General features: G+C 43.5%; 1 protein-coding gene across 2 annotated transcripts in view; it reads right to left on the bottom strand.

The window, feature by feature from the left end:
• The window catches only part of CNIH3 (cornichon family AMPA receptor auxiliary protein 3), a 61,274-nt gene extending 33,984 nt beyond the window's left edge, over window positions 1-27,290 (bottom strand). The window contains exons 1-3 of one of the 2 annotated variants that reach the window (XM_033938140.1): window positions 27,116-27,290; window positions 16,556-16,624; window positions 2,920-2,967 (exon numbers count right to left, since the gene is read on the bottom strand). In XM_033938140.1, coding sequence (XP_033794031.1) covers window positions 2,920-2,967; window positions 16,556-16,624; window positions 27,116-27,196 — 198 coding nt within the window. In that variant the 5' untranslated portion in view covers window positions 27,197-27,290. The remainder of the gene's footprint in view (window positions 1-2,919; window positions 2,968-16,555; window positions 16,625-27,115) is intronic. The other variant, XM_033938138.1, reaches the window with a different exon arrangement.
• Between the last annotated feature and the right edge of the window lie 341 nt (window positions 27,291-27,631).

The following is a 27,631-nucleotide window of genomic DNA, read 5'->3' as shown; positions in this document are numbered from 1 at the left end:
GACTTGGGGCCTGTTTTACAAAGCCACGTTAGCAGATTTCGCGCAGCAATAGCCCCGAAGTACATTACATCTGTATGGGCTTCGGGGCCGTTACCGCACTGCAACCGCTAGCGTGGCTTTGTAAAACAGGCCCTTAGCCAAAAGGAAAGATTTATAAACTATAAAGAGTTTTACCTCATGCAAAATTGTCATTTCTTTAATAAGACATTAACTGTTTTTTTCTGAGGCCCTCCAAGTACCTACAAATCCAAAATGTGGCCCTGCAAAGGGTTTGAGTTTGAGACCACTGCTTTAGAGGAATAAAAAATTTCCAGATTTGCTCTCTCTAACCCCCCCCCCCCTCCTTTTTACAAAACCACAAAAGTGGATTTATCGCAGGCCAGCTTGCAGAGCATTCAGCTCACCAGCCGGCGTAAAAAACGCTTTTGCAGTTTTGTTAAAAAAAAAAAAAAGGTGAGGATTAAATGACTGTAATATGTGAAAACAAAAAAGAATTCTAGTCCAAAGCAATTATTCAATGAAGATTGTTTTAAAAGATTTGAAGAACTGAATTTGACATCTTAAACGCACACTTTTTCTGATACCTACAATTATGGCTGGTCATTAAAGAGCTGTTTTCACAGAAGTAAGCAACTTGCCATTAATATTCTCTGAGGAGAGCATGATGCCACCATGTTCCTCTAAATTCATCTTAGCCTTCTGTTTGAAATAATGCCTTTCTATAACGCCAAAACAGTTTCACACACTTTATACAGGTACGTTCTCCGTCCCTAGTGGGCTGCATTAAGCACTAACACATGCTTAACATGGGAAAAAAGGCTTACCGCAAAACACGCTAAAGTGTTGTGCAGTAATTTGCCTGTCAGCATGCGCTAATCGCGTGCTTTTTTTTATTTTTAGGAGAGGTGTGTCATGGGTGGAGAATGGGTGGGGAATTGTTAACCAGTTAGTGCGTTTACATTAGCACGCACTATGGTTTATGGTTTATTTATTTATATCCCACCTTTTCCCAAAGCGGGTTACAAAATTACATCCATATACTGTACATCATTACAACAAACATAACAATGCATCACAAATTACAGACAATAAAATTAAATGGGCTTCCTGCGCCCCACAATCTTCTCACACTTCAAAGTCAAGCTCCATATTTCATCTGACAAAAGAGGTGCCTTTTTAATAGTCATTTGAAGTTCTGCAAATTTTGCTGCTGCCGTATGTGTAAAGGAAGCCTCTCTAGGACCCTTACAAAGAAATGTACTGTCCCTGGACCCTTTCAATCTAAGATCCTTAAATGATGGAATTTATACTTCTGCAGGCTCTGCAGACCGAAGTTGATGAGGGGGATCATGTGGCAGAATGCTCTCAATCAAGCATTTCGGAGCGAGATTATGCACACACATAAAGGCTGTTAACAACAATTTATAATGAATCCTGTGGTTTAACTTTAACCAATACAAAGTAATATAGCATTCGAACGCATGTTCCCTTCTCCCCAACCTAATCAGTGTCCTGATTATTGAGTTTTGTGCAACCTGGAGAGCACATAAAGCAGACGCAGGCACACCCCAGAGCACCAAATTTCAGTAGGCAAGACCAGAACGAACGATTGACTGGAGAACGGTTTTAAACATACAATCAGTCAAATATGGCCTGAGGCAAGTCATCATACGGAGTTTAAAGAACACATTTTGGACCACATTTGGGACTCTAAATGTAAACAATGCATCTGTCACCATGCAAGTATGCCAAGTCTCTCTTCTAAATGCACTTGAAGTGGCTTCACAGTGTGAAACATTTGTGAGGGAGGGCGGTAGAAATGTACAGTGGTTGTCAACGGAGTTATAAGGAGCGCCGTAGAAAACTGAGAAGGCGCGAGCGCAAATGGCGCAGGGAACAGTCAGATGTATTGAAATCTCAGTATGTGTTGCAGCTACGAGAGTTTAGATCTTTGGTTCAAATACTACTACCAGAAAACGATGGAAAGTGCATTGAGCAAACCACGTGAGTTATTTCAGTTGTTTAGGAAATTAAGTTGCAACGAGGCTTCTGAGAGCCTGCCCTGTCCTAACACTAACTTATACAGTAGGCTGTAAGTACTCTCACATTAATTATTTTGTAAACTGTGTGCAGGAATGAAAAAATTAGCTTGGGACCTGCAAAAAGGAAAAACAAGCCCTATTTTAGAGGCATGCTTGAAATAGGATTAGCATGCTTTAGTGCAGTGGTTCCCAACCCTGTTCTGGGGGACCCCCAGCCAGTTGGGTTTTCAAGATATCCCTAATGAATATGCATGAGAGAGATTGGCATATAATGGAAGTGACAGGTATGCAAATCTCTCTCATGCACATTCATTAGGAATATCTTGAAAACCCGACTGGTTGGGGGTCCCCTAGGACAGGGTTGGGAACCACTGCTTTAGTGTATGAAAAAAGCCCATTTCTTAGCGCATCTTAGTAAAAGGGCCCCTAAGTTTTTGTACCTGGGGCAGTGGAGGGTTATCATATATACTCAAATATAAACTGAGATTTTTGGGGTCTCAATTTTTATTTGTGTCATCCAGCTATGCGCCTCCCACCCCCTTCCCCGATCCGTTGCAGGCCTCCCCTGGAGTTTTGCCATGTCTGGTTCTCTTGGAAATGTGAAGGATATTCTTTTTTAGATCTTATTACCTGGTGCTTTCTTGTGATTTAAAAGTCTCCCTACGTTGATGATTTGAAGCCAATGCCTTTTTGACACACACTGCAATCCTTATAGTTCCATGGATAACAATCATGCCTTGTTGACCCTGGTTTACTATTCCACAGTTCTTTTAACAGACAGCTGAAATTCTTATTCCCAAATCCTTCTTCTGTTGGCACTTGATTCTCTACAAATATTGGTCTAGAGATTGAACTTCTTTAAATAAGTTCTACTTACTTTTCTCAGAAGAAAGCAGATCCGCTCGATGTTTCTCAGTCGCTCTCGCTGGGGAACAGAAAGGAGAATTAAATGCGAGATCAGTAGGGAATAAATGGCACTTGATCCAGGATTTAATCTTAGATGAAAGATTAGGTTATAGGGCATATTTTCAAAAGAGAAAAACATCCAAATAGTGACCCAAAGCAGCAGGTGAACGTTTTTGTCAGCAAAACATCCAAATTGCTATTTTCGAAACCCCTTTGTAGACGAATTGCTATGCATTTTATATGCAGTGCGCCTAAATCTCAAGGGGGGTATATATTTGGGTGAGACTAGGCCAGGCAACTTCTTATTCTGATTTTAGAAAATCACTAAAGACACGCCTGTTTGACATGTTTGCATCTTAGTTGTGGTACTGTTTAACTTCTCCTGGCTTTTTAACTTTTTAATTGATGCACTTTTTGACCGTTTTAATGTACTCTATATATATTGATTATATGTGTTTTTTTACTTTGTTATGAACCACTTTGAACTTTTGGTATAGCAGTATACAAAAAAATAAATTATTATTATTTAGATGTTTTCTTCAATAATGGAACATTATAGCTAATGTCCAGTGCAAAAACTGGACATTTAAAATTAGAAATGTTTCAATAATGAATAAGTGCCAAAAAGGTGCCCAAACTGACCAGTTGACCACTGGAAGGATTAAGGCATGAGCCTTATTCCTCCAGTAGTCACTGACCCCCCTCCCACCCCTCAAAGATGTGAACAAAATAGTACATACTTGCCTGTATTATTACTTCAGGTGTTATGGCCAGTCCCTATGGTTTAATTATGGGAACATTCTAAAACTGTAATAGCAAGTAAGATCATAAATGCAATTACATATTTAAAATGTGCTAAATGTTTCCAGCGGGCTCCAAGTGGATCCCTAAGTGGATCCCTGGCAGCAAGCAAGTTCCTGGAGTAGCCTAGTGGTCGGTGCATTGGATTATGGAAATGGGGACCTGGGCCAATATCCCACTCTACCATGTTTCCCCCCCAAATAAGACAGTGTCATATTAATTTTGGGTCCAAAAAATGCACTAGGGCTTATTTTCAGGGATGTCTTATTTTTTTCATGTACAACAATCATCTCTCCCTTCCTCTCCTCCACCCTAAATCTTCCTCTTTCCTTTCTCCCCCTCCCCCCATATGCAGCACTTTCCTCCCCTCTCACCCATCCCCTTGTGCAGCATCTCTCTATCCCTCCCTCCCATCCCCCTGTGCAGCAAAACCCCACTGACCCTCTCACCCATCCCCTTGTGCAGCATCTTTCTAACCCTCCCTCCCATCCCCCTGTGCAGCAGAACCCCACTGACCCTCCCACCGTGAGATTGACATACCATACTTCTGAGGCCTCCAAAAACATCAGTGGCGGCAACGCTCTGAACAGGCTGCATCACTGACATCATCAGTAATACAGCAGAGGGAAGGCTCTGGCGGAAGGCTGCAAAGCAGCCCATTCAGAGCGCTGCCGCTGCTGCTGTTTTTAAAGGCCTTGGAGCGGAGGTATGTCGTTCTCATGGTGGGAGGGTCGGTGGGTTCTGCTGCACAATGGGTTGAGAGGGAGAGATACAAAGATGTAGCACAAGGGGATGGGTGAGCGGGAAGAAAAGACACTGCACATGGGGGGGGGGGAGAAAGCGCTGCCGCCGATGAATCGGGCCGCACTAGTGTCAGAGATAGAGTCGGGGAGTGTCAGGGACATTCAGGAGAGGCTTCGGGGGTCGATCGTAACTACAGCTTATTTTTGGGTTAGGGCTTATATTAGGAGCATCTTTAAAAATCATGATAGGGCTTATTTTCAGGGTAGGTCTTATTTTCGGGGAAACACTGTAGTACACTTGAGCCGGACGGCTTTTCAAAACCCAGCACTTTGTCCAAGTTTTGAAAAGCTTCCAGCTCGGGACCCCGTCGGGAGGGCATCTGCAAATGCGCAGAAACAATGCGGGACATCACAAGCATGCGCAGATGCCCTCCCGATGCGTCTCCAAACATGAGAAGAAGTAGGGGGGGGGCAAGGCTGGGTGGAATGGAACGTGACTTGGGTGGAACAGGGCGGGGCTGGAGGCAGGACCATGGCTCCGGATTTTACTATCGTAAAATCTAGCAACCCTAAGCAGAGAACATTCACTTTACTGCATAATTCAGTCCATTTTTTCCTGTTGCTGCTTCCTCGCCCCCCGATCCACAGATATACTTCCATTTTGGTCTACAATTTAAGCCCTGCATGTAGGCGACACCTGCAGGCATATGGGCTATTGTAGTGTATAGTCAGTTTTAGGTGGGTTTTTGGAGGTAAGAGTGAAATGCGTACCTTGTAAGAACTTGCAGATTTTAGGCTATAGAACATAAAAAACATCAATGTAGTAAAAAAAAAAAAAAAATTGAATACTCCCATTCTATTGAGCCTACAGTACACATAACAAATTTACCCCTCCAAAACTGCATATTTGCAGTGCATTTTTCTAGCAAAACAGCTGCTGGTACTCAAATACCGAACAAACCAAGAGAAGAAGAGAACTTTTTTGGACGCGCAGAGTTTCTGAAGACGCCGACACGATTTGCCTTTTCGGTATTACTCCAACTTGACTTGTACCCCAATTTGCGACTTTAACCTGGATTTGTCGGTTTTACATTACCTGGACTTGATCCGTAATTTAACTGTGCATTTTCGGTTTCATTAGACGCAGAAAAGGCTTTTGATCGAGTAGAATGGTCTTTCATGTATCAGGCTATGGGTTGGTTTGGTATTGGTTCTGGATTTATACAAATGATTCAAACCTTGTATAGTTCCCCTTCTGCCAGATTATACATAAATAATACTTTTTCAGAGCGATTTAGTTTGGAGAGAGGAGTTAGACAGGGGTGTCCATTATCTCCTTTGCTATTTGATATTGTTCTGGAACCCTTGTTATTGGCTATTAAACAAGGGAGGGAGATAAGTAGTATTCCTTATGCAGGTCGGGAATACAAAGTTTCGGCATATGTGACCCGGAAGTGATTTCAAAGGCTGGCATGAGCAGCAGGCTGGAGAAATTGCTTGCGCTGGCGATGATTTAAAGAGGTATGGGGTGGGAGGTAGGGAAGGTGCAAGCATGGGGGGTGGAGAGGTGCTAGCACCCCCACTAAGATAGCACCCAGGATGTTCTGCTCCCGCTGCCCCCTCCCCCTACTTTACTAAGCCACTGGGGACATGGGTCATTTTTATAAAGCAATGGAAAAGGTGCTGTACTCAATACCTCTGCCTACCCCCTCAAAAATGCCCTGGTTATTGTAACCCTGCTTCAAGTACCTTCTTACTCAGCATTTCACATATGGTCAAGCAACTGGCTCTTTTGATACAGAGGAAATTAAGTTTTAAGATTACAAAAAAGAAGGCTTAGGACTTTGGAATTAAAGTGGAAAAGAATAAAAGATACAGAGGTGAAGGGAAGGTGGAGACAAGAAGCAAAGGAGTATTTGATAGAAATCAGACAAACAAACAAAAATTATTTTTTGAATACCATTACTAGTGCTCTGAATAAACAAAAAGAGATGTTTGGTATTGTTAAGGAACAATGCAAAAGGCAAGAAAGATGTCCTTTCAACCAACAGTATCTTTATTCCTTAGATCTTTATCCCAACAAGGATTCAGGTTTCCTCAGAGGACACTGAATGCAACTGCTGGGACTGATAAACACCAAATTGTAACGTCTAATCGCTGCTAAAACAATTACAATTAGACATTACAATTTGGTGTTTATCACTCCCAGCAGTTGCATTCAGTGTCCCCTGAGGAAACCTAGGGAATAAAGATACTGTTGGTTGAAAGGGCATCTTTCTTACCTTTAACATTGTTCTGTTTCCATAGTAAGGCAAGGTTTTCTCTGCTTGTTCGTTTGGTATTGTTAAGGACCCGACAGGGATAGACAAGAGACTGTGTTAAGGTAAGGAAGGAGAATGTGGAGAAGTTGGCAAGATTTTTCTTGAACAGAGTGGAAAAAAATTAAATTATATTTAGGAGTGGTGACCCAAATGACGGATTATGGGGGGAAAAAAAAAAGTGGGCAGTGGTGAGAATGTCTTGGTAGAGTAAGAATGGATACATTTCTTTAGGGAAAAAGTACAGAGCTTTGTGAAAGTTTTGAAAGAACTGGATGCAGTGACTTCTATATTTTATAAAACTAGTTCAAAAGAGATTTTGGCTTGGGCTAGGGACTTTAATAGATGGAATTATGGGAATGGCAGCATGAATTTCCTTTAGGCAGGGTATGAAAACACTTTTATCTTAATATGTGAGATTGCACCGTAATAATGTTAGTTTAAGTTCAGGGGAATTGAATGTGGTTTGGAAATTTCAAGCTACTATTTTCTCTTACGTCTATCTTTTATTGCAGTGGTTCTTAAACTGATATCCCTAATGAATATGCATGAGGCAGATTTGCACATAAGAACAGCCTCACTGGGTCAGACCAATGGTCCATCAAGCCCAGTAGCCTGCCCAGGCCACCAGCACCTGGCCAAAATCCAAGGAGCAGCAACATTCCATGCCACCGATCCTGCGCAAGCAGTGGCCTCCCCCATATCCTTCTCAACAACATATGGACCGTTCCTCCAGGAATCTGTCCAAACCTTTCTCAAAACCAGCTGCGCCATCCGCTCTCCCCACAACCTCTGGCAATGCGTTCCAGAGCTTAACTATTCTCTGAGTGGAAAAAAAAGTTTCCTCCAATAGGTTTTAAAAGTATTTCCCCTGCACATAATAGAGGTGGCAGGCATGCAAATCTGCCTCATGCATATTCACTAGGGATATCTTGAAAATCCGCCTGGCTGGAAGTCCCCCAGGACAGGTCTAAGAACCACTGTTTTATTGTTTCTTGTTTACGATGTGAACCACTTGGAACAGACTGGCCCACAAAAGTGGAAGAAAGCCAAATGGTGATGATAAGGATGATATCCACCATGAATATCCATGAGTTATACTGGTATACATTGGAGATATGAAACTTGCCAGCAAACACTTCCTGAAAGAAATAAATTTTCAGAGAAGCTTTAAATTAATTTAAAAAAAAAAGAGAGTTCAGAACACAGGGTCAAAGGGAGAGCATTCCATAAGATTGGATTTACGACAGAGAACATGGAATTCCAAAAAGTGTCTAAAATGACATGCCGAAAAGATGGAACAATCAAAAGGTGATGCAGAGCTAGCTGAGTGCAAGAGCCAAGTAGGAACATACAGTATGTTATGAGAACCTGATCCAAGCATTTTATGAACCAGTACCAGAAACTTATACTGACTATTATATTCTATTGGAAGTCTATGTTCCACCCTCAGTAGCAGGGTTACAAGATAAGAACATAACATAAGCAGTGCCTCTGTTGGATCAGACCAGGGGTCCATCCTGCCCAGCAGTCCGCTCACGCGGTGGCCCATCAGGTCCAGAACCTGTATAATGATCTCTATCTATACCCTTCTATCCCTTTTTTTCCCCTATCTATCTATACCCTTCTATCCCTTTCTTCTTCAGGAATTCATCCAATCCTTTCTTGAACCCTGATTCCGTACCCTCTCCTATCACACCCTCTGGAAGTGCATTCTAGGCATCTACCACCCTTTGGGTGAAGAAGAACTTCCTAGCATTGGTTCTGAATCTGTCCCCTCTTAATTTATTTGAATGCCCTCTCGTTCTTGTAGTTTCTGAAAGTTTGAAGAATCTGTCCCTCTCCACTTTCTCTATGCCCTTCATGATCTTGTAAGTCTCTATCATGTCCCCTCTGAGTCTCCGCTTTTCCAGGGAAAAGAGCCCCAGTTTCTCTAATCTTTCAGCATATGAAAGGTTTTCCATACCTCTTATCAATCGCGTTGCTCTTTTCTGAACCCTCTCGAGTATCGCCATATCCTTCTTAAGGTACGGCGACCAATATTGGACACAGAACTCCAGATGCGGGTGCACCATCGTCCGATACAATGGCAGGATGACCTTTCGTTCTGGTTGTAATACCTTTCTTAATAATACCTAGCATTCTATTCGCCTTCTTAGAGGCCACTGCGCACTGTGCCAATGGCTTCATTGTCTTGTCCACTATTACCCCCAAGTCCTTTTCTTGAGTACTTTCACCCATTACCAGCCCTCCCATTGTATTGCTGTATTTCAGGTTTCTTTTCTCTACATGCAAGACTTTACATTTCTCTACATTAAACTTCATCTGCCATCTCGTCGCCCACTCTTCTAGTTTGTTCAGGTCCCTTTGTAAATCCTCAGAGTCCCCTTTAGTTCCAACTCCACTAAATAATTTGGTGTCATCTGAAAATTTTATTACTTCGCACTTCGTCCATGTTTCTAGATCGTTTATAAATATATTGAACAACAGCGGTCCAAGTACCGACCCCTGCAGAACACCGCTCGTGACCCTCCTCCAGTCAGAGTAGTGGCCCTTCACTCCTACCCTTTGCTTCCTACCTGCCAACCAAGTTTTGATCCATCTATGAACGTCTCCTTCCACCCCATGGTTCTTCAGTTTCCGTAGTAGGCGTTCATGGAGTACCTTGTCAAAGGCCTTTTGGAAATCCAAGTATACGATGTCTATGGGGTCCCCTTTGTCCATTTGTTTGTTAATTCCTTTGAAGAAGTGCAATAAGTTTGTTAGGCACAATCTTCCCTTGCAGAAGCCGTGCTGGCTTGTTTCCATCAGTTTGTTTCTATTTAGATGTTCATCAATGCTTTCTTTTATCAGTGCTTCCGCCATTTTCCCCCGAACCGAGGTCAGACTCACCTCTCAATCCTTATCATGTTCTACAGATCAATTTGACTGCTACATCCTGTACCAGTTGAAGTCTTTTGAGTTCTCTTTCAGTGATGCCCCCAAGAATTGGATTCCCAGATGTCCAGGAAAACTCAGACATGTCCTCTTTAAAGAGGACTGTCCAGTGGTCCAGATGGATTTTCAAAACCCAGCAGTTTGTCTGGGTTTCGGAAGGGCCTGAGTGCGGGGCTACATCTGGAGGACCTCCAAGCATGCGCAGATGCGATACTATGATGTTACACACATGCGCGAATGCGTGCATGCATGTGATATCATCGCGTCACATGCACGCAAGCTCAGAAGCCCCCCAGATACGGCCCAGACTCAGGGAAGGAGAAGAGATGAAGTTTGTGTGGGGGTGGGACTGGGTGGTAGAATGGGGTGGGGGCCGCGTGTCCTCTTTTTTTTTCTTGAACAAATCTGGTAATCCTATCCAAGAAGCGCATTACAATAATCCAAACATGGTTACAAAGGCATGGATGAGTATGCAGAGGGCCTTCTGACTGAATAAGTGTTGGACTGATTGAATAATGTACAATTTGAAAAAGCAAGTATGAACAATAGATGAAATGTGATCTTGAAAAGATAGTTGTGAATCAATAAGCACCTTAATTCCATTACTCACCTTAATGGTTGAGCCTCCAAAAGAAAGAGACTGCAACACTTTGAAGCCATCCGAAACTGAAACTGCTACTGAAACTGTATTTTAACACTTTGGGCTAAAACTGAAACAGCAGCTGAAACTTATCACCTGGTTTCACACAAAGCTGAAACTGAAACGTAAAGATGGTTGTGTGAATGTGAACCAATGAGGCCCACTGCTGATTGTTAAGAGCTTGCAATTGACATCTCTATGCTAAACCCACAGGAGATTATTTCCCTCCAGCCCCTGGAGCTGCAAGCACAGGCTGGCAGCAGAGAGAGCCATTTTAACAAGGACTTCTCAATAAATCTGACATATTTAAGCTCCCAATTCAATGCTGATATACTCGTAGTTAAATATCCTTTGAGACAAGAACTTTGTGAGAACATGTTAAAATCATGATTACCAGCTTTTCATGCTTATCCAAACTGTGCACGACTAACAAGAGAAAATAGCATTGAGATGTTTCAAGTTTTATATTTCATTATAAAACTGATTAAAGACCTGCATGATATACTACAGATTCTAACTAAAATAGGGTAAAGGGGTCCAGACACTGGTCTAAGCTGCAGACATTATACTAGTCTGAGGCAGAATCCAGAATAAAAAAGCACATTGATGTTACTGACTGTGAGAACTATATGCTCTGAAAAATTACAATCAAGAACAACACATTTCTCAAATTATGGTATTTTCTAATATATAAACTTCAATTCATTGTAATATAATTTCCCTACTAACGCTATAAGATGACCAGTACTTGTACTTGAAAACAATCACTGAAGGTCCCTTTCTCATAGAATCTAACTTCTGCATGCCAAAAAGTTCAATTAAAAAATGATATCAAAACCAGAGAACTAAACCTACATAAAAAATTTTTTACAGAAAATATCCTCAGTAAGACAATTTTTTGAAACAGAAGATGGCCTCAGATTTAAAAAAAAAAACAACTCACCTACTTCAACAGCAGTATTCTATACTGCCAACATTAACAAATTGTGCTCAACAGGACAAATTCTATAAACAGCATCCCAATTGTGGGCAGCAGTATGCATCCTACCGCTGTCTAACCAGCCAATTGGGATGCACGTTTAAAAATAAATAAACCCCGAGGCAGGCAGCCTACATTGTAGGTATTTTCATGAGCCTAGGGAGATGCGTAGGGCCGCCTAAGCTTGCCAAAGACTAGGCATGGGCGGGTTTCACCCAGAAGTGGACTTAGTCAAGTTTAGGCGGCCCTAGGCGTCTCCCTAGGACCGTGATAGGCACCTGAAATGTAGGGCAGCATAGTGCTGGCCTACATTTCAAATAGATGCGGCCGCTGAACTGATCATGGCAAGGTAATCTCCTTGCCGTGATCAGTTTAGCGGCCACAGCAGGGAACTTGTTCCCCCGCGAAGTCGGCCAGCAGGATGGATGCCCAGTCCCTCCTGCCGGAACCCCTGAAGCCCCCTCCTGAATGTCCGTGATAGAAAGAGTGCCCAATTCCTCCTGTCGCAATCCCCACAAAGATCAACGGCAGGAGGGAGGCCCAGTCCCTCCACCCAGACACCCCCCGAAGATCAACAGCAGGAGGGATGCCCACTCCCTCCTGCCAGAAATCCCCCCACCCCTCGAAGATCATCAGCAGGAGGGATGCCCAGTTCTTCCTGCTGGAAGCCCCCCTCCTGAAAACTTGCCCCCACCCCAATGCCCCCCAAGCCCATCCGGATCCCCTCCGTACCTTTTTTCTTGCAGGCCGGCCAGAGGGATGCTTACTCCCTCCAGCAAGCAGCCCCACCTCCATAGAATAGTGGGCCTTCCCCTTCCCGGTACATCCTGGGATGCACCGGGGAGTGGTCTAAAACCCTGATTGGGCTAGGTGCCAACCAGAATCTTGATTGGCCTCTGGGCCAACCAGAATCTTAGGCCTCCCTCCCATTCTGTGATGCACTGGGAGTGGCCTACGACTCCGATTAGCCAGATCCCTTAGGCCACTCCGGTGGAGTCTCCCATTATTCCGTGACCAGCAAGGTGATGTCCAGATGCGAGGGAAAAAAGATGTTCTAAGCATTGTGCCACTCATGATCGTGCACTGTGAGGCTCCAACTTCAACTCCCTGAGCGCATCCGTAATGATATGTAGGACAGTAGCCAACTTGAACAGTCGCCGCACTGATTGATTATCTCCCTGGTCAAAAGTAGTGATTGCCTTTTGACTCCCGGTCCCTGACAGGGAAGCAGAATCCTCCAGGAAGGAAGCTGAGCCCCGAGACAATAAAGGCATAAAGTCTGATCTCCTCTCAATCCTGCTGGGAGCCAGCTTCCTCCACGGCGGAGAGATCTCCTGAGGAGACATCTCTCCCCAGTCTGATACCAGGACCCCCCAGGCCCGTCAAATAAGCTTTCCACAGAAAATTCACAAATTCTGAAGTAAACCCTTGAACAGGAGGCCCCAAGGATCCCTGCAGGACATCAGACTGGCTTCTCTTGTGCTCCAGTGTACACGCATTTTCATTTCAGCCTTCACTATTTGAGGACTCCGGAAGGGGATTTTCTCCCTATCACATGTCCCCCCTGTGGTTCTCCTGCCCTAGAGGACTCAAAGGGGGCTAAGTCCAAGGCTCCTGCCACTCATGTATGTCATAACACACGGTACACAGACGCTCCTCAGTTGACTATCCATTGCAAAACTGGCATGACATAGGGGCAGAACAGCTTGAGGAATTCATCTGTCAATTTTGAGCCAAATAGAGGGGTTTTGAGGCAGATAGATGCCGTAGAAAAAAGATCATCTAAAATCCAAGATGGCCACAGCCAGAAAAATTGCACCAAATATGGCCTTTGGGGGCTTCTCTGAAAGTTTCAAAACTCAGGGAAAGGGGTTTTGAAATGGGGGACCCTATCTCTGGCCCCAGAAACCCTTAAATTCAACTTTTTCAGACTCCCCACCTGATTTTCCCAATAGGGAATAATGGACTGTACTCATAGTGCTGCTGCTGGTGCCTGTCTATGTCAGTTTTGCTTCAGTCTGACTGAAGTGGAGAGAACTTTCTGTCTCAAATCCTTGTGGAACAGTCTAGATTTGGAAATTTTTAGGCTGTCAGTCAGACCGGAACCGACTGAAGGCTCAACCGCCACAAACCCTCACAGCGTGACAGGGGGGAGAATAAAATGCAGCTGGCTGCCTGAAACCCAAAAGGATTCACACAGGGGCCCCATAGCCTGCGTGCAAGCTTCTAATAAATCAGAAGGCAAGCAGGTTCCCAGGGGAACAGACCATGAACCTCAAAAGTAACACAAAACAGGCTGGTTCATCATGTGCATCTGGGGATTGCCCTGTATGCTGTAGGCTGCCTTCGGGGAGTCTGCGTTCTCTCCCAGGAAGAGTAGCCACAAATAAGGGGTCCTCTGGCACCAAAGCCTCCTGAAAAGGGAGTCAAATACCCAAAAATAATAAAAACCAAACAGAGCAAATCAGAACACCTCTTTTTGGTTTCCTTGCAGAAGGAAAAACTGAAGGAGAAATTATACTCCACTGGTAAAGGAGGAGGAGCTGAAAGATGTGATTTGACATCCTTCTGCAAATGGTTCGTGAGCATGGATTGATCATCTTATGTATGGAATCCTATGACATCATCGAGTGACGGCCACGCATGCACAGACTTCCTCCCTGCCCGACACAGCTTTTCAAAACCCAGACAAAGTGCCGGATTTTGGAAAGTCCGTCTGGGCACCTGGACAGTCCTCTAAAAAGAGAACATATCCGGATTTTCCCGGACATCTAGTAACCATGCACTTACCCCCTCACACCCCTTTTGCTGTAGTAAACTCTGATGCTTTCCTTAAAACACAACATTTCAACTAGAGATCACAAGTAGGATAGACCTCGGGGCTATCTCTTGTAGATGAAAAGCTGATAGTTTCTGTTATTAGCTGGTTCACATTAAAGAGAGCCAGCGGTGGAAATACTGACGTATAAATGAAATTAAGAATAGCCTGAGAATTCAGACAGCCTTACACTGCTGAATTTCTCACGATGTTGCATCAGTATTCAGACGCTTATGGAATCAATCATTTTCATTTTGGGTTACTATAAGTGATCTTATAATAGCTATCAGTGTAACAGATATTAAAGTGCTGCAAAACAGATCCGTGAAACTGTTTTATTAATGAATCAAGAACATATGAGGTAATATTACAGCAGTTTTTCTACAGATTCCCTTGGGAGTTTAGGACAGTCATAACTGTCTCTTAAAAAACATCACAGAGTCATAGAAACATGACGGCAAATAAAGGCCAAATGGCCCATCTAGTCTGCCCAGCCGCAGTAACCATTATTTCTTTCTCTCTCTGAGAGATCCCACATGCCTATCCAAGACCCTCTTGAATTCAGACACAGTCTCCGTTTCCACCATTCCTACCGAGAGACTATTCCATGCATCTACCATCCTTTCTGTTTAAAAAAAAAGTATTTCCTTAGATTACTCTGGAGCCTATCATCTCTTAACTTCATCCTATGCCCTCTCATTTCAGAGCTTCCTTTCAAATGAAAGAGACTCGACTCATGCGTATTTATGCCACTTAGGCATTTAAACGTCTCCAGTTTCTGTAGTAAAGCTAAGTGCAGGATTGTGATATATTCACGGCAAGACACTACAATTCACTTTAGGTTTTCCAGTAAACATTGGTGATCCATCCACCTTACTGTTTAGTATGTGGATGCAGATGGATAAAGAGATCAAGGGTCTTGAATTTGATATACCACCTTTCTGTCATATAACCAAAGTGGTTTAACATATTCTATGCAGGTGCTTTTTCTGTCCCTACTGGGCTCACTACTTGTTTTTGTACCTGGGACCATGGAGAGTTAAGTGACTTGCCCAGAGTCAGAAAGAGCCACAGTGGGAATTGAACCCAGTTCCCCTGGTTATCAGCCTACTGCACAAACCATTAAGCTGCTCCTCCACTGCTGCATGCACACCCACATGGCAAGACTGCAATGCCATAATGTGTTCTTTCACAAAGAATGCATAAAAATAGCATTTTAGACACTTGCTTAGATTTCATCAGTTTAAAGACATTTGTTAATACAGTTTATCAGATCTAATCCGTTCTTACACAACAGCTGACTTCAACAGCTGGAGCTCTTTCTTCAGTGCATTATAGACATGTATTTCGAATGATCTGGTAGCTTTTTTTGTGATATGCTAATTTTCTGAATTGTTTAGACATTTAGAGGGGCATAATCAAAAGAAATGTCTAAGTCCATTTTGGGCCTAAGTCGCTAGTCGCCCAAAGTTGGCAGTGTCTAAAGTCCAATCCCGAAAAATACGTCCAAAATATATTTTTTAATCAAAATCATCTAATTATACGTCCAGCAGTTTGATCGGCCAGACCGCTAAGTCGTATATCTTTATACCCCATTCTCATCCAAAAATTTGTCCAAGTCAAAAACGCCTAGAACAAGACCTTTTGGGCGTGGGAAGGGCCAGCAAAGTGATGGACTGGCCACCCAGACATGGCAACACAGTAGTGGCGTTCCTTACAGGGCACTGCTGCGAACTTCACAAAAAGGGTGCCATTTAAACATCTCACCACAACTCCCTTATAGGTCACCATGACCTCCCCCAAAACCTACTAGACCCACCTGTCTACAAACCCAATAGCCCAAGACTACTTAAGCTACCTCTGTGCTGCTCTACTAGGCTTTCCTATGCCAGGTGCTGATGTTCTGGAGGCAGGTATGTACAGTTTTTATTATGATTTTTATGGCGGAGGGGGGTCAGTGATCACTGGGGCATGGTGTGGGGGTCTGTACCACGTCTCTACAGTGGTTACCTGGTCACTTTTGATACCTTCTGGGAACTTAGACCTGGTTTTCAGTCGCCTAAGTTGCTACGTCCAAATCCCGCCCTCACCACTCCTCCTAAAATGCCCCTTTTAGCTCTGGGTGTACAGCAGCACTGAAGAGGCCCAAGTCGTTTTGAGATACGTCTAAAACCCGGTTCGATTATCGGCACTTGGACGACTTGTCTTACTGATGGTCCAAGTGCTGATTTAGGCCAATTTATAGACGTATTTCCGTTTCGATTATGAGCCCTATTGTGTTCTACTCTTTATACAGTTTTATAATTAAAATTGTAAAATTCCAGGCTAAAAAAAAAGGGTGGTTCATATTGACACTATGAAACTAACTTACCGCATGAGCTGGATTGCATTGATCAATCGGGCTCTTGAAGTCTGTCCTTAGTTCATCAAAGGCGATTATCTACAAAAGAAATGTTAAATGCTCTAGTGCCCACATGTGAAAACTGCCATTAGACTTTCCAAAGAACGGGGAGCTACATATAGTATATTATATTATCTCATCCTACAATATTTGCTAATAAAATTTAAAAAAAACCCTACAGTAATGATATTGTAGGATGAGATAATATAATATACATCAGCCATTAGAGACAGAATGCATGACTTCCACCTGTGGAGGGTAATTAAGGCCCCATTTTATGAAGCTGTGTTAGGCTTTTTTATCGCCAACCACAGCAGTATTAGCTCTGATGCCGGTGATTTAAAAAAAAACAAAAACCAAATGCAGCTTTTTTATAACAGTTGGGGCTCCTTTTACTATGCTGCGCTAGCGTTTTTAGCGCGCGCTCACCCCCGCGCTATGTGGAAAATACTAACGCCAGCTCTATGGAGATGTTAGCATGTAACACGTGGGACCACTAGGCAGGGCCGGATTTAGATGAAAAGAGGCCCTAGGCTATTCCACTTATGAGGCCCTTTCACCTCCCATTTTTAAGTTTGTAAATTACATGAGAGATAATAAAATGCATCATTACTGTGATATATATCAATATGTTAAATGAAACATGTTGTTAATGGTACTAACCTTTATAAAAAATGTGACATGGATAATAAATAAAAAAAAGTCGAGAACACTTATTTGGACATTTATTCTCAGCACCATATATAGTACTTGTAACAATAACTAATCAAACATAACACATTGCCCCTTCCTATGTCCATAGTGCCCCCAGTGCGTCCTTCCTCACCACACCCCCCCTCCGATGCCCGCTTGCCTCCCATCCCCCTTCCACTGAAACCCCCCACCCCACCCACCCCCGATGCCAGTCTGGGCCGCCCTGTCCTGACGGATGCACGTTTTGCCTCTCTCCCCATGGGGCTGGGCTTTGCCCAGCTGTTTCCGGACTGACGCCTTTCCCTCCCCGATCCTCCTCCCAGGGCGAGAAAAAGAAAGGGAGAAGCCGAGTCGGCGCCCCGTTGCGGCCGGAGCCGGTTCCGATCCCGAAGCGTAGAATTTCTCCTTATTTTCGGTTCAGTGTTTTAGTGTTCACTGTTTTTAGAATAGTGTAATTTTCATTTTGCTAACAATTTGAATGTAGGCCCCTCTTGATCTTGAGGCCCTAGGCTGAAGCCTAGTTAGCCTATAGGAAAATCCGGCCCTGCCACTAGGCGTGCACTAAAACCGCTAGCATAGCTTAGTAAAAGGAGCCCTTAATTTTATAACAGGATGGCTAGGTAGAGACTCTATGTAGCCACCTATTTGGGGGTTATTTTATAAAGACAGCATACATACCTTATTTATTTAATTTATTTATAATCCACTTTTTAAAAAACCTAAGCGGTTCACAATAAAACATACATAATAATAAAATCATAGTCAACTATCAAAGTGAACACAATCGGTAAAGTTATCCTCTTAAATTTGATCTTCCTATTCTGCAAAGGTCTTAATTCACCATCATCCATCTATCAAAGATTTTACTTCAACCAAATGCTTTAACAAAGAAATGTGTTTTAAGCAATTTCCTGAATGGCAATACATTTTTGCCCCATCTTATTATCGCGGGAAAATGCTCCAGTGTACATTGCCACCAGTGTTACGCAGACTAACATGGTGTTTGCGGAATTTTGGCAGCTGCGCACATTCATCAGTAAATGGCATTACAATGAATAGGAGGAAATATTTTTTCACTCAAGAACAGTTAAGCTCTAGAATTCGTTGCCGGAGGATGGGGTTATATCGGGCGCTGTTCGTGATTAAGTCAGTTTCCTCTCCTTTCCTGCGTCTTTCTTCCTCTTGAAAAAGAGATTTGTCGAAACACGACTCGTTTTGAGGGAGTCGAACTCGCTATGGATATGTTTTTGTAATTGATTACAATTGAATGGCTTATTTTTGTATGTTATGAAATTGGACTTTTAAAAAATCTTTTTTGCACCTGCACTTTTTCCGTTGTCGTCGCACCTTTGACGTTGCGCGCTTTTGACCTGTCACCGGGGGGGGTGGTCAAAAAATGATGGGCCCCGGGTGTCACATATGCTAGGTACGCCACTGAATCCATAATAAACTTAAACTTGAAACTTGAACACTGGCATATAAGATAGCTACATAGCACAAAACCAAAAAATAAGTGGAGAAAGAGAGACCTCAGAAAAATGTTTTGCTCCTTATTTTCAATACATGAAGTCCTGCAGTAGAGCTAGCACAGTCATCCGTCTCTGACAAAAAAAAACTCCACCATAATTTGTCACTAAGGGCTCTTTTTACTAAGTTGCGTTAGGGCTTTAACGCGCGGAATAGCACCTTAACGCCAGCATTGAGCTGGTGTTAGTTCTAGCCGTGTAGCACACGCTAAATACGCTAGCACACCTTAGTAAAAGGAGCCCAAACTCTTCAGTATTATATCAAATTATGCGGTAAGTTACTATTCCTCATAGTTGCCAAAGACAGTCAATCATAGGTGTATAGAAGCGTTCCACTTCACAAAGACACTAAGGAGAAAATGCAGGCAAAGAAAACCAGTTGGTAAAATTTCTTATTGATCATGCCTCTGCCTGAACTTAGTAGATTGGTAGGAGGGTTTAATGGTTCACTAGAATTAGGGTCTGTAGGTTGAAGGGATTTCTCCCCCCTTGAAATTCTTTGCAAGACTCTCGTATATACATTATTATCCTTCTAATGGAAGTGGGCTGGACTTTGTTATATGTTTCACTTATTTTCATTAATTGATATTTCTTGTCCTACATTTATGGATGTCATTAGTTTGAAATCTAGCAATAAAGAATATTTCTAACATAGCATGACCGTCTCCAGGTGTTTTCTGTACGACGCCGAGCTTTGTAATTTTATAAAGCTTATAGCTGATACACCAAAACGCCTCTGGCCTATCTGCACTCCCGTGCAAGGAATAAAATTAATGCTACCTGGGAATTGAGATAATTGCGTGTCAAAAACATGAGGGGCGATTCTATAACGCACACCTGCGCTTACATGCACTGAGCACATGCAGAAGAAATTAACCCCCTCTTTTACTAAGGCGCGCTGGCCGATTTAGTGTGCACTAAATATTAGAGTGCACTAAATGTTAATGCATCCATAGAATATAATGGACGCTTTAGCATTTAGCGCGTGCTAAATCCACTAGCGCGCCGTAGTAAAAAGACCCCTAAGTAAAGTGTGCAGCTGCAAGGGGAGGGGTGCATACATGGGCGGAGTATAGGAGGGACATGGGCACGTCTTCCAATCACACATGCGCTCATTGCTTGGTGCACTTAGGCATGCCTATTTATACCTGCCATCAGCCTGTTGTAAGTGGGTATGCTCATATTTCAATGCACCAATGCAAGTTTACACTAGTGCTCTGCAATGGAATCTGGGGGCCCACTACTACTACTACTACTATTTATCACTTATATAGTGCTGAATGGTTTATGTAGCGCTGTACTTTTTTTTTCTACCGTGATCGCAACGATTTTCCACAATCCAGTACTGCACTTTTCTGGGCACTTTCTTTGTTCCTTTTAATGCTGTTTGTTACAAAACCTTATCCACCATGGACCCCTGAGGAAAGTGTGTTGTCAGAAACACGGACCGTGTCGGGTCCCTTGGTTGGTAATAAGGTTGTATATACCATTATAGTTTGAAATAAACAGTGCCTGCATCTTGTACATAGCCTGCAGTTGTTTTTGATTTTTGTTTGTGCTGTACTTTTTGACATTTAATAGACGGTCCCTGCTCAGAAGAGCTTACAATCTAACTTGGAAAGACAGACATGACATAGAGCAGGGGTCTCAAAGTCCCTCCTTGGCCGCAATCCAGTCGGGTTTTCAGGATCTCCCCAATGAATATGCATGCGATCTATGTGCATGCGCTGCTTTCAATGCATATTCATTGGGGAGATCCTCAAAAGCCAACTGGATAACCTCATGTTGGGAGGCAGGAACCTTGTCCAGAAATTCAACTCCACCCCCCGCCTAGCTGCACATAGCATTTGCCACTTGCTACCACACCAGACCCTAAAATACAAAGATTTTCGATGACACATATGTCACTATCATATGCATATGTACTCTTATCAAACCAATTAATTTTATTGCCTGCCACACAACAAATGTGTTTCTCTATGCCCAGCAGTATTTCAACCTCTACACCAGGGGTGTCAAAGTCCCTCCTCGAGGGCCACAATCCAGTCAGGTTTTCAGGATTTCCCCAATGAATATGCATCACTATACAAAAAAGAGAGCTATACATCTAGCATAAATATTTTAAATAATTATCCTAACATTCACAATTCAATTATTTTTATAATTTATTATCATCACAATCAATTCTTCATTTACTAATTCATAACATACACATAGAAAAACATAGAAACATGATCTTTCCAAACACCTCAACCAACTATGCATGAGATCTATTAGCAAACAATGAAAGCAATGCATGAAAATAGATCTCATGCATATTCACTGGGGAAATCCTGAAAACCCGACTGGATTGCGACCCTCGAGGAGGGACTTTTGACACCCCTGCTCAACACTAGTTCTCCTCGAAGGCAAACTTTGATTTTCCAGCTTTAGCAATCATCCCTTGCCTCCCCTGTCTTCTTAACATATTTCACTGTTTTTCTCACTCATCTTTTTCATATTAAAACTCCGTTATCCTATGACTAGGGATCACCTGAGCCTGGAAAAGAACACTATGTTATACTGCTGAATGCCGCGTAAATTGCTCTAATTAGGGTTTATTGATTCTTCCTATCCCTCGATGGCCATTTCACTCAATCTATTCAAAGGACACACTTCTGGACATGGATTTCTTTTTAGAATTATTTTGGGTGGAGACAGAGAGTGAAAGCAAACTTCATCAATTTAATGAGTTTCATTTTCAGTACCTTATTTTCTGAGGAAAGAATTGATCATCTTTGCTCTCCTCCAACCCTCGGCTCTATTTCTGAGGGTAAATCTGTGCTTTGCTTCATAGATTGTGGGCTTTGCAGAAAATTATTGTACAGTACCAAATGTGGTTAGGTTGATTTTCAGAACATTTGCCATATGGGATGTTTATATTCTATGTTTTTTTATTATTATTATTTTGCTTCTTTAAGTAATAAATAATTGGTGAAACTGAGTATAGTGCATTATTACATAACTAGTGTTAAAACCCGTTACATTAACGGGTGCTAGAAAGCAGCCCCCTTTCCCTCACCCCCTCCAATTCCTCCCCGACTGTCTCTCTGTGGCCCCCCTTCTGTCTCCCCTCCCCCAAACAAAGCTGTCTGCCTCCCAACACCCCCCCTCCCCTCAAAGCAGCCTCCTTTCCCTCTCGGCCTCCAGTTCCTCCCTGACTGTGTCTCCGAGGCCCCCCTTCTGTCTTCCCCTCCCCAAGCAAAGCTGTCTGCCTCCCAGCACACCCCTCCACCAAAGCAGCCCCCTTTCCCTCTCCCTCTCCAGTTTGTCTCCGTAGCCCCCCTTCTTTCTTCCCCCCCCCAAGCAAAGCTGTCTGCCTCGCAGCACACCACTCCCCCAAAGCTGCCCCTATAATCCGGTCCTGTTCTCACCATTTAAAGAAAATCAGTGGCTATATTTCAACCCTCTGTTCCCTTAGTCCCTTGCCGCCCCTTTCCCGCGGCCCCGACAAACGTCCTTACTCCAGCAGGGGCCGCAGCACTCTAAACACGCTGCTTCGCGGCCTTCTACTGGCCTGATTTGCGAAGCAGCGTGTTTAGAGTGCTGCGGCCCCTGGTGGAGTAAGGACGTTTGTCGGGACCGCAGGGCGGGGGACTAAGGGAGCCGAAGGGAGGGTCGGATGGGAGGCTGAACGGGGGTTCGGGTGTGCCGGGGAGAGGAGCGAAGAAGACGCCGATGACCAGCCAGAGAGATTCGCGCGCATGCGCACTCCTACCTGAGGTGCCCTACATCTCACGGAAAACAGACGCACGAAGTGGGAGTGCGCATGCGCAGCTTACCGTTTTATTATATTAGATACTATGTTGTATAAAATTACTCCCACAATTTGAGCCATTAAAAGCTTTACTGAAATCAAAACATTTATGTCCCTTCTTTACTTCCTACAAAGCATTGACAGCAATACAGGTAAACCTCTTAACAGCTCCATTTATTACAGGTCTTGTTTCTAGTCCACAGAAATGGAACTTCTCCATAACTTATGTCCCTTATTCAGTGTTCTTCAACCACCGGTCCACGATGCGATCAACATGGCATCTTCGGGCCGGCTCCCTGAGTGCTGCAGTGCACAAAGCTGTGGGAAAAGGCTCCTACATGTATCCTGCGCCTGAACCGGAAGCCTTCTCTCTGACATCGCAACGTCAGAAGGAAGGCTTCCAGATGAGGCGCGAGACGCACGCACAGAGCCGCTGCCCACACCTTTGTGCAATGCAGCACTCAGGGAGCCGGCCCGAAGATGCCATGTTGATCACACCGTGGACCAGCCCAAAGATAACACCAGGGGGCAGGCCAGAAGGCAAGGCACAGCATGGAGGGAGAGAGACAACAACGGTAGGGGGAATGCTTTTATTTTTTTTTATTTAGTGATTGATTTGTCTGTTCAGGAAGAAATGCATTTGTTTCTTTTCCTCTGCTTGCAAAGTCTTGCATCTTAGGGTTTGTTTGTAAATATTAATACTTTTAGTTTTTGGTCCTGCATTTGCATTGGGTTATCTGTTTTCTGGTAGGAATGAATGTTAAAAAGCATACAGTATGCTTTGTGTAATTTAATTTTGTGATTAACCATTATGTGTTGTTAATACGATTATATTGTGTGTGTGTATATATGAAAAATGAATGGAAAAAATTGTGTTACAATTAGTATTATTATGGGGGCGGAGATTGGGTGGAGATGGGCATGACTTAGCCTAGTGTTCTTCAACTGCCGGTCCGTGGACCGGTGCCAGTCCACAAAATAATTATTTTATTTCTGCCGGTCCATAGGTGTCAAAAGGTTAAAGAACACTGCCTTAATTGACCAAGGGGTGCTGGTTGCTAGTATCAACAAGGGTGAAATATACAATTTTATGACTAGTCTTTAAGAGCCATCTGCATCAATTTTTCTTTTTATCACTCCTTACATCCCAAAGCATTCCTTCTGTTCGTTCATGGCAGGCCTACCTTCTGACCTTGCCACCACCAACTCATGCATAGAAACATAGAAAATGACGGCAGATAAGGGCCATAGCCCAACAGGTCTGCCCACACTACTTACCCACCCCCAAGTCTACTTTCCTAGAGATCCCACTGCTAATGACTGATCTCCTTAACTTAACCCTCTGAGGGATCCCACATGGGCATCCCATTTGCTCTTAAAATCTGGCACGCTGTTGGCCTTGATTACCTGCACAGGGAGCTCATTCCAAGGATCAACCACTCTCTCGGTGAAGAAATACTTCCTGGTATTGCCATGAAATTTCCCGCTCCTGAGTTTGAGTGGATGCCCTCTTGTGGCCGAGGGTCCCTTGAGAAAGAGAATCTCCTCTTCCATCTCGATACGGCCGGTGATATACTTAAATGTCTCGATCATGTCTCCTCTCTCCCTACGTTCTTCGAGAGAGTAGAGCCGCTAATTTTACGGTACAGGAGTCTAAGAAAGGACTGGACAATTTCCTGCTGGAAAAGGGGATAGAGGGGTATAGATAGATGATTACTGCACAGGTCCTGGACCTGCTGGGCCACCGCGTGAGCGGACTGCTGGGCACGATGGACCTCGGGTCTGACCCAGCAGAGGCATTTCTTATGTTCTTATGTTCTCTCTTCATACGAGAGATCCTTGAGCCCCGAGACCATCCTGGTGGCCATACTGCCTTTAAGGTTATCTCCTCACTTATGGAACTCCCTCTCAGACGGCATCTGTACAACACCATCACTTAACCAGTTCTAAACCCATCTTAAACCTGGTTATTTCAGTCTTAACACAACTTGCCTCCAGATGGCTGACCCCAATCTGTCCTCTATTTCAATTCTTTTCCTTGTTTGACTGTACCAGATTGATTTTCTTTCCTGCTTCTCAATTGTATTTCCTTTCATCGTGTTATGCTCTATTTCTTGTAAACCACCTAGCGTCACTTTGGGCTCCTTCTACAAAGCCTTAACGTGCGGAATAACACGTGCTAAACTGCCGCACCCGCTAGCCGCTCCTGCCTCCTTTTGAGCAGGCGGTAAATTTTCGGCTAGCGTGCGCTAATCTGGTGAGTGCGTCAAAACTGCTAGCACGACGTTGTAAAAGGAGCCCTTTGTGTATTTAGGTGATATATCAAGCACCTTAAAACACATAAATAAAATAAATAGCCACGGGAAAGCCTCTATCTCCCTTTGCAGCTTTTTTGGCTTCAGAAATACAGACCGGCTTCATTAGCTAGTCCCTGCAGCCAACCCATTCTCTAACGCCTCTCCTGTGTCCAGTTTTCCTCCTGCTCTCTTTGATCAAACTTATTTCTGTCATAAGAACATAAGAAATGCCTCCGCTGGGTCAGACCTGAGGTCCATCGTGCCCAGCAGCCCGCTCATGCGGCAGCCCAAGAGGTCCAGGACCTGTGCAGTAATCCCCTATCTATACCCTTCTATCCCCTTTTCCAGCAGGAAATTGTCCAATCCTTTCTTAAACCCCAGTACCGTGCTCTGTCCTATTACGCCCTCTGGAAGCGCATTCCAGGTTTCTACCACACGTTGGGTAAAGAAGAACTTCCTAGCATTCGTTATGAATCTGTCCCCTTTCAACTTTTCTGAATGCCCTCTTGTTCTTTTATTATTTGAAAGTTTGAAGAATCTGTCCCTCTCTACTCTCTCTATGCCCTTCATGATCTTGTAAGTCTCTATCATATCCCCTCTAAGTCTCCTCTTCTCCAGGGAAAAGAGTCCCACTTTCTCCAATATATCTCTATTTCTGTCTCTCTCCCTTTCTCTTGCTCTCTTTCTATCTCTCTCTCTCTGTGTCTCCATTTCTCTCTCTCTTTCTTTCTATCTCTCTCTCTCTATTTCTCTCTGTCTCCATTTCTCTCTCTCTTTCTGTCTCTCTCTACTCTCTCTAGCCCTTTATGATCTTGTAAGTCTCTATCATATCCCCTCTAAGTCTCCTCTTCTCCAGGGAAAAGAGTCCCACTTTCTCCAATCTTTCTCTATCTATCTCTCTATTTCTGTCTCTTTCCCTTTCTCTTGCTCTCTTTCTATCTCTCTCTCTCTCTCTCTCTGTCTCCATTTCTCTCTCTCTTTCTTTCTATCTCTCTCTCTCTATTTCTCTCTGTCTCCATTTCTCTCTCTCTTTCTGTCTCTCTCTACTCTCTCTAGCCCTTTATGATCTTATGTCTCTATCATATCCCCTCTAAGTCTCCTCTTCTCCAGGGAAAAGAGTCCCACTTTCTCCAATATATCTCTATTTCTGTCTCTCTCCCTTTCTCTTGCTCTCTTTCTATCTCTCTCTCTCTCTGTCTCCATTTCTCTCTCTCTTTCTTTCTATCTCTCTCTCTCTATTTCTCTCTGTCTCCATTTCTCTCTCTCTTTCTGTCTCTCTCTACTCTCTCTAGCCCTTTATGATCTTGTAAGTCTCTATCATATCCCCTCTAAGTCTCCTCTTCTCCAGGGAAAAGAGTCCCACTTTCTCCAATCTTTCTCTATGTATCTCTCTCTATTTTTGTCTCTTTCCCTTTCTCTTGCTCTCTTTCTTTCTTTCTCTCTCTATATATATTTCTCTCTCTCTTTCTGTCCCTCTCTATGCCCTTCATGATCTTGTAAGTCTCTATCATACTATTGCCAAAGATTATCCAGGAGCTCTCTACAGCATCCACAAGAAAACAAAACTGTACTGTGTGGCAGAGTTATTTATATCTGCCCTGGCACTAGCCCACCAAATTATTATTATTATTTTATTTTATTCATTACAACAGTGTAATACATTTGATTAAAAATAGCAAGTTCTTACCGAAAATACACCATTTCATATAAATAGTATATAGAAATATAACTATACCCCCCCCCCCCTTTCTAACAATAAGTGATAATACTAAACAACTTTATTACTATAATATTCTGAGCCAAATTCTGAGGCAACCAGGGGCCAGGACAGGAGTGCTAAAAAAAAAAAAAGAGAAGCTTCAGCACACCTGGTTCAAGGGTCTCCGACGTCAGTTTCCAAAAATAAAATAAAGCTAGTTAAAAGGGGAAAGAACAGTAGTAGCAGATGCTAGAAAACAAACTCTTTGGCTTTGCTGTAAAAACAGAAAATGGCTAAAGGTTCCAGTGGAAACACCATGCAAGATAGACATAAGGGTGAAGGGCCTGTTTTACGAAGGCGCGCTAGATTTAAAGGGCTTCGTAAAACAGGGGGCAAATCTTTTAAGGTTGCCCGTTTGAGGGGTTTGGAAGCAAGCTTCTTCTTCTTCTTCTTTTTTTTTACTTAATCGAAGTTTTCTAGTTTGGTTTTTCTCTCCCTCCCCAGACGTGGGATACTCACATGCCAGATAGCGAAGAAGATGAGAGCCGCACAGAGAACCAGAGAGAGCATGTAGCAAAAAGCGGCGAAAGTGAACGCCATAGCGCGAAAGAAAAGATCGCGGCGAAACCAACTAAAAAGGGAGAGGGGGGGGGGACTTCAAAGGGAGCAAGGAAAGATATTTAAAAAAAGGAAAGCCCGCATAACACCACCGAGAGAGAGAGAGAGAGAGAGAGAAAAGAAAAGAAAAAAAAAAAATCCGGATCTGGAAAGCCACAAAAAAGAGAAAGAAAGTGCACATGGTATCCAGAGCGCGCTAAGGAGTCCAAGCGGGGCTTACATTGCAGAGCCCCTGGTTTTCGCTCTTTTCAGCGGGAACGCCGTCCCTCCATCCATCCCTACTGGATTAAAAGCCAGTTTCCGCGTCAGAGCAGTTGACACCCCCTTCCTCCTACTAACAGATCCATGCTGGGTTAGTAGGTCTCTTGGACGGGGGGAGTCTCTCTCCCCCCCCCCCCAACACCGATGAGCAGCTCA

This window comes from Geotrypetes seraphini, chromosome 3 (assembly GCF_902459505.1).
Source record: "Geotrypetes seraphini chromosome 3, aGeoSer1.1, whole genome shotgun sequence".
Classification (NCBI taxonomy): Eukaryota; Metazoa; Chordata; class Amphibia; order Gymnophiona; family Dermophiidae; genus Geotrypetes; species Geotrypetes seraphini.
The sequence above is the reverse complement of the archived record's forward strand: the minus strand, read 5'-3'. Positions and strand labels throughout refer to the sequence as shown.